This window comes from Solanum lycopersicum, chromosome 5 (genome assembly GCF_036512215.1).
Source record: "Solanum lycopersicum chromosome 5, SLM_r2.1".
NCBI lineage: Eukaryota > Viridiplantae > Streptophyta > Magnoliopsida > Solanales > Solanaceae > Solanum > Solanum lycopersicum.
In genome coordinates this window covers 4,651,095-4,658,660 of record NC_090804.1, presented here as the reverse complement: position 1 = coordinate 4,658,660, position 7,566 = coordinate 4,651,095, and the positions used below count along the sequence as shown (strand labels likewise).

At 33.5% G+C, this 7,566-nt stretch overlaps 2 protein-coding genes across 2 annotated transcripts; both read left to right on the top strand.

The window, feature by feature from the left end:
* The first annotated feature begins 1,845 nt into the window (after positions 1-1,845).
* Positions 1,846-2,262, top strand: LOC101249550 (uncharacterized). The gene has a single exon (XM_004239378.1). It carries the CDS (start codon positions 1,846-1,848, stop codon positions 2,260-2,262), a length of 417 nt encoding a protein of 138 aa, XP_004239426.1.
* Positions 2,263-2,557: 295 nt separating this feature from the next.
* CRTISO-L1 (carotenoid isomerase) lies at positions 2,558-7,354 on the top strand. Its single transcript, XM_004238938.5, has 10 exons — positions 2,558-2,784; positions 3,880-4,103; positions 4,419-4,529; positions 4,781-4,834; positions 5,008-5,295; positions 5,473-5,664; positions 5,754-5,912; positions 6,002-6,238; positions 6,780-6,921; positions 7,027-7,354. Exons 1-10 carry the CDS (start codon positions 2,658-2,660, stop codon positions 7,197-7,199), a joined length of 1,707 nt encoding a protein of 568 aa, XP_004238986.1. The 5' UTR covers positions 2,558-2,657; the 3' UTR covers positions 7,200-7,354.
* The last annotated feature ends 212 nt before the right edge of the window (positions 7,355-7,566 follow it).

Genomic DNA, 7,566 nt, shown 5'->3' with positions numbered 1-7,566 from the left:
TTTCATTGTTTATATATTTTATTTCAAATTTGGGTTTGTAAAATTTGTAAATATTTTATTTTGTATTAAGATCCGAAGTTATAATTACATTGTCATAGTTTTCAAATTCGAAGTTAACAATTTACTTTGTAAATATTTTGTTTTGTATTCAGTTTTTTTTTTTTTTGCCTTTAAGCTTATTAATTAACAGAATAAACATTGATATTTCAAAAATAATATTTTGTACCCATGTGAATTTTATCGTCTTTCAAAAAATTCTGTTCATTTAATATTTTTTAAGTTTAGCTTATCACATAGGTATGTAAAATATATTTGATTTTTTTTTCCAAATACTATATAGTTGTAAGAATTCGAAAAACTGAAAAAAAAAAACTTTATGTGATTTAATTTGAATTTTAGATTTAATAAATTAACACGATTGATTTATATTTTTTTCATGAAAAACCAAATCAGAGAAGTCTAAGCCATGGTCAAAGGATTTGAGTTGAAAAAATAATTAAAATATTATTCTTAAAAGAATACGTAAATAATAATTTTAATAATATAAAAATGAAAAATAAAATAAAAACTTATCTTCACCATAAATAATCGAAATGAAAAAATCAAATCTATTAAATTGTCTATGAAATATTTTACACTCAATTAAATGCATCGAATCTTGCAGAACTTACGATGAAGAAAAATATTCAAAGTTTTTTAAAATGAAATTAAACAATAAGCCCAAATTCATAACAAGATTAACATAATTTGGGTTTTAATTAAAAAAAGATTCTACATATATAGAGCATGATACTGCATTTATTAATTAGGAAAAAAAATTAAATTAGTACTGCAAAATCTTTACAAATCTCCATGATAAATTTGTAGATAAAATTTATGAATTTATAGTAAGCTAATCTTCAAAGATTTTTTCCATATATACCATTAAGTTCACATTTACAATAATTATTATTTAAGACCCATTCATCCAAAAAAAATAAACAATCAAAAATGAATTTCTTTAACTTAATCTTCTTCATTCTTATTGCTCTCTTTGTTCCTAGTAATAAAAAAATGGTTCAAGCTATTCAACCACATGAGAGTTTATTAGCAAAAAGTGAAAAAATATTTCAACCTTTTTTAGCTGTTCACGAGATATCAAGAAAGTTGAATGATGTTCAACAAGGGTCCGGGTCTTCATACCGTTTGGTTCCTAGTGGCCCTAATAGGGCTGAGAGTCCGTCAGATTACCCAACACCACCAATTAAGCCAGACAAAAGGTTATATAAATTGAATGCATCAAGGAAATTGAATGGGGGTCAACGAGGGCTAGGGTCTTCGTATCGTTTTATTTATTAGTATGTATTTATTTATTCTATAAATCATATTATAACAGAAATTAGAAATTTAGTACAAAAAGTTACTTACCCAGATTGGAAGTCTAATTTTAATTATTATCGAGGATTTTATTTTGTTCAAATTGATTAACGATGTTTGTCTATATAAAAAAATATTTATTTGGTATATGAATAAAACAGAAACATGAGAATATAATATTTAACACATTTAGTTTAATATAATCCTTATGTTTACCGTTTTTAAACGAAAATACTAAACATAACAAATATTCTCACTTAGTAAATATCGTATAGATTAATGGCACTCTTTAAAAGCATTAAAACTTAAAAGATAATTAATTGAAACTATTAAAATGTACAATAAAGTTCCCATATTAAAGACATTTAATTTAAAGGGGGAAAAAGTAACCATATATGTTACCATATAAATATGGCATGTCCCCCTTTCCAAATATTCATCAAAATCCAAGATACAATTATAAATAAACTTATATATTCGATAAGAAAAATGACTTTTCAGTATGCGTATGCGCTCATTTTCTTATGCATATCGATCGAGATTTCTCCAAGCGTCTCACAGTTACTCGGAGGAGAAGGTCTTTTACCAGGTTTAGGAGGTCAGCTTGATAATGGTCTTTTCCCAGATATTTCCAAATGCTTAGCATCAGTATTCAATGTTCCTGGATGTGTTGAAGAGATTATAACATCTTTCTTAACTATTCGACTTCGATTAATCGGACCTCAATGTTGCAAAGCTGTATTAGAGATTCACGATAGTTGTTGGCCTAAAATTCTTCCTTTTGGTGCACTTTTACCCTTGACACTCAAAAGTTTTTGCCCCATTCAAGGTTCATTGCCACCATCAACCCCTCAAACACTATTTCCAAATAGCGACATGAAGATCGTACGCAATATTAAAAACTAAGTTGTTCAATTATCATTCTTCGAATCGTTTACAATAAATAGGTGGCGATGAGATTCGACGCACCTAGTAGTTCTTTTATTTGCTTTTTAGTACAATGTCAATCTACATAATCGTTTTTGCTTAAATAATCAAATTGTTAAAAGAATGCATATTTTTTATTTATTTAATTATGTTCTATTTAGATAATCTATAAAACCTAAAACCTTCCACGTGTCAAATTCTTAAGGAGCCTCACACAACTTGAGTAAGTTATGTGAGATACAATATAAATCTGTGGTGAAGAAACTTAGAACGTGGAAATTTAAATATCAACAAACTTAGCCATGGAAATGTAACAGTATAAATTTTGTGCTTTAGCCAAATTTAGCTGCAAAGATTCAAAATTTTCATAATCAATGGCGTTGAGATTACTTCCATTTTCTCCATTCTTCAATTTCAGCTCATCGAATCGAAAACGTAGATTTTCGATGCGTAGTGAAGTTTCTACCTCTGCTACTCTTCCTTCCAAACAATCCGTCTCAGGTGAGATTACACTGAATTTGTTGTTGTAGTATTAATCTTGAGAAAGGAGTTTTAAAACACATTAATTTGAATTTGAAGTTTATTGATTTGATTAATCACATTTCATTTATTTGGGCAAGAGGGAGACTGTGAGTCGCTGAGCTACGAATTTTTCCGTTGGTTGATTATAAATGAATAGGGCATTAGTAACTTGGACTGTCAAAAATGTGTCACAACCCAATTCCTTTACTTTTTTTATAGAATTTTTTTTTTTAAAAATCATTTATTTAACTCAAGTAATAAAACTTTCTTTATAATTATGTCTTTAAATGTTATATCAAAAACAAAAAAGGGTTGCTCGGGTGGTAAACATCCTTCATCTGTAAGACGACGATGTGGGGTAAAAATAGGCAGGAGTTTCGAGGGAGGGGTAAATATAAAATTTAAAAATATATATTAAATAAGAAAATTAAAACATTTTGATAAGATTTTCATGGATCCGTTTAGGCGGATTATATTTTTATGGGCTAATTCAACACCATAACACCTGGTTTCATTTATTGACATGTATAAAACAAAGTGAAGTGATGATGTGATTCGTCTCGCTTAATGTGTGCTTCTATGTCGTCATCAAGGTTCTAAGACATACATATTCTTGCCAATGAACCTCTTTAGAAGAGGCGATACTAAACAATTGATATTTCACTTTATACTAAAAGAAAATTCTTAAGTTTTATTTTCACATATGTATCTGACATTCATGCTTATGACTAGTTGTCTTAGACTAAACATATGTATTTGTATTTTTCTCCCTTTGTATCCTTTTTCATTAAAAAGCTCACGTTTTATTCTCGCTTGAAGTCCCAATGGACCTTAGAACTATTTGCGCTTTTTTGCTTTTGATAACACTAGCGTACAACAAATTGGCATTTGGAGGACATGTTAACTCATGATGTATCCACTTGCTTTTGCATGAATATGGACCTCAAGGTGTAAACTGATGTTCCATTGAAGGAAAATACCGTCTTTCTAAGGATCTTGTATGTGTAGATGTTTAATGCGGATAAGTTCTCTCACTACATGAACATGTTTATTTGACTGCAGAATAATGTGCAGGCGAGCCAGAAGCAGATATCGTTGTTATTGGGAGCGGTATAGGTGGGCTATGTTGTGCTGGACTTCTTGCTAGGTATGGACAAGATGTTTTAGTGCTCGAAAGCCATGATGTAGCTGGAGGTGCAGCTCACTCTTTTGATGTTAAAGGGTACAAATTCGACTCTGGTCCATCGCTGTTCTCTGGTTTCCAATCAAGAGGTCCTCAGGCTAATCCATTAGCACAGGTTATAATACTCGTATATGTTTATAATTTAGCTTTGTTTGTTCAGAATGCAAATGAATCGAAACGTACTAGTATATAAGTCTTCTTCTTTTCGTATGTATCCTAGACCTTCCTTCCTAATGTAGTATTTGTCTAATGTGGATAGAACTATAATTAAGGGCCTTGTATACTAGCATTTTCTTTGTCCCATCAATGTTCTTAAGTTACTACACATGAAATAAGTGTATGAGATGTTAACAAATTTTTACTGTAATTTAGTTTACATTTGGTGTGGTTTCTTGTTAGCAAATAACTCAACTTATGATATGTTTCTCAGGTTCTTGATGCATTAGGTGAATCGATTCCCTGTGTCAATTATGACTCGTGGATGGTATATGTACCTGAAGGTGAATTCCTGTCACGCATTGGCCCAACAGAGTTTTTTAAGGTCTGACCTCCTGTTTGCTTTTGTGAACATCTTTCATAGACATCATTGAAGTTTTTCCTGTGTGTTTTCAGTATTTGCAAGCTTCATGTTGTAACTTATATGTTGAGCTAGTGTATGATGCTTACAGTAGAGGACAGTAAGACTTCCTGTATATTTATGGTGATCGTATCCGAATGAAACCATTTTATCTTTTAACTGAATGGTTACATTTCATAATAACATTCTTCGTGATAATCTTTGTCACAATTCAGGATCTAGAGAAGTATGCAGGACCAGATTCAGTGAGAGAGTGGCGGAAACTTCTTGTGAGTATTGCAAACTTACCCTTACATGTTGGTGTTTCTTACGTTATTGATTGTTCTAATATCCAGAGATGTTTCTCTTGATAGTCCCTTGTTCTCGAACTTTTGCAAGAGCTCTTTACTGTCCTTTCTTCTTTAAAATCTTATCTCATTAGCATAGAGTGTTGTTTTTACAGGACGCGATACTTCCAATCTCAGCAGCTGCAATGGCTCTGCCTCCACTATCTATCCGAGGGGACTTGGGCGTTCTTTCGACTGCTGCAGCTAGATATGCACCTTCTCTCTTAAAATCTTTTGCTCAAATGGGACCTCAAGGAGCCCTTGGTGCTACCAAGCTTCTCAGACCCTTTTCAGATATCATTGATTCTTTGGGGATAAAAGACCCTTTTATACGAAATTGGCTGGATCTCCTAGCTTTCTTGCTTGCCGGGGTGAAAACTAACGGCATACTCTCAGCAGAAATGGTAACATATTTATACTCTACATTAAAAAAGAATAAATATGGTATTACGTAGTCTCATCTTCACCGTTTCACGAGTGTTGTACTCGATTTCATGTTTAACGTTCTTACATTTGAGTTTAACTTATTGGAGCAAGTATCATCATACAACTTCATTAATATCATAATTGATGTTTCATAGGTGTACATGTTCTCAGAATGGTATAAGCCAGGTTGTACTCTAGAATATCCACTTCATGGAAGTGGAGCAATTGTTGAGGCTCTTGTTCGAGGATTACAAAAGTTTGGTGGACGGATTTCTCTCAAGAGTCACGTAGAAAACATAGTTGTTGAAAAGGGTCGAGCTGTTGGAGTGAAACTAAGAGGTGGCCAAGTAAGTAAATAAAAAGTATGTTGCATTGTGAAATGATACATGATATATATCTTTTATTAAGGTTGTGCTGTTTCTTTGTGATGTTGCAGTTTGTCCGTGCTAGGAAGGCTGTAGTCAGCAATGCATCTATGTGGGATACACTGAGTTTATTGCCTCCAGAAGCTGTCCCGAAGTCATACCAGGACGGGATTAAAACGACTCAACAGTGTGAATCATTCATGCATCTGCATTTGGGTTTTGATGCAGAGGTAAGGCACAGCACAATGATGCATTGTAATAGCTTTCGTGGACAGTGAACTGATTGTTTTCTTTAACCGTCAATGTAATGGATCTATAGGGTATATCTGATGACCTGGGAATCCATCATATAGTAGTTAATGACTGGGACCGAGGGGTTGATGCTGATCAGAACGTTGTACTGATATCTGTCCCGAGTGTGCTTAGTCCAGATCTTGCTCCACCTGGAAAGCACGTTTTGCATGCTTATACCCCCGGAACTGAGCCATTTGAAATTTGGGAAGGTCTTGATCGCCGAAGCAATGAGTACAAAAACCTCAAGGCTGAAAGATCCGAGGTACTCTTTTAACTTCTCATTGATTAATGACAAATAGTGGTCCATCAACAACGACATTACCCATTATAGTCCCACAAATTGGGGTGACAAAGAATGGTCCAACTCTCGTTGTTTACATAGTTTTGTGATGATAGTATGGCTGATCAACTTGCTTTATCGTGTCACATTAGTGTAAAGTTAGCTAATACATCGTTAGATGTTGCATTTTCCATCTTGAATCGGAAGCTTACTCACAATGTTCAAGCCATCGTGCCTAACTGATTTATGCTCTACATCAGCTATAGGTTCAATCTATAAACATTTAGAATTGAATCCGTTAAAATTTTAGTACTACAGGTTCAAATATATTATTTGTCGCAATTTTAGTGAACCTTTACATGTAAATATATGCTCCTCGTTAAAAATACTGAGCTCAAATGAACTCGATGACTCAGTACTGCATCCTCCACTACTCTAGATATCGTTTATCACATATTCATTTTCCGTCTATATGTATCTTTGCAATTTGTGACCTTCAGCTGATTTTCCGGTTACATGACAGGTAATGTGGAAGGCTGTAGAGAAAGCACTTGGGCCAGGATTTAATCGCGATAAGTGTGAGGTGAAATTAGTGGGAACTCCGTTGACACATCAAAGATTTCTTAGAAGAAACAGAGGGACCTATGGGCCAGCTATATTAGCAGGTAAAATAGAGGTGGACCTATGGTCGTGTTCAGCTGAACTCATTAGTTTCTACTCGAATTATAAGATCACGCTCATTCTAAACCTACTGACTCATCGATCTGCAGGTAAAGGAACGTTTCCTGGACACTCAACACCAATTCCACAACTCATGTGCTGTGGAGACTCTACTTTTCCTGGCATTGGAGTTCCTGCAGTTGCTGCTAGTGGTGCCATTGTCGCGAATTCATTGGTTTCTGTGTCAGAACATTCGCGCCTTCTTGATGCTATAGGGATATGATCGAGGAGACTCTCGAGACTGTTAAGTTTTTTTTCTTAGTACTGAAAAATTTGATTCATTCTGTATAAATCCTTACATTGTTTATACTCTGTACAATTCATCCTACCTTTGTTTACATTATTGAAAATATATATATTCTACTTCAGCTTGTACAATTTGTTTAATGATTGAAAAGAAGTGGCAACATGGGTTCCAAGCGATTGCTTTAGTGGCCTAGGGGTTAAAACGATCTTGCTTGGCTGGTATGTTCTTTCCGCGTATATGTTTCACTCATTCATTTTTCTTTTACACCAGAACATGCTTATATTATACTCAGTCTGTTACGTGTATTTATATTTCGAGATGGTAACATGTTTGTATAAGAAGC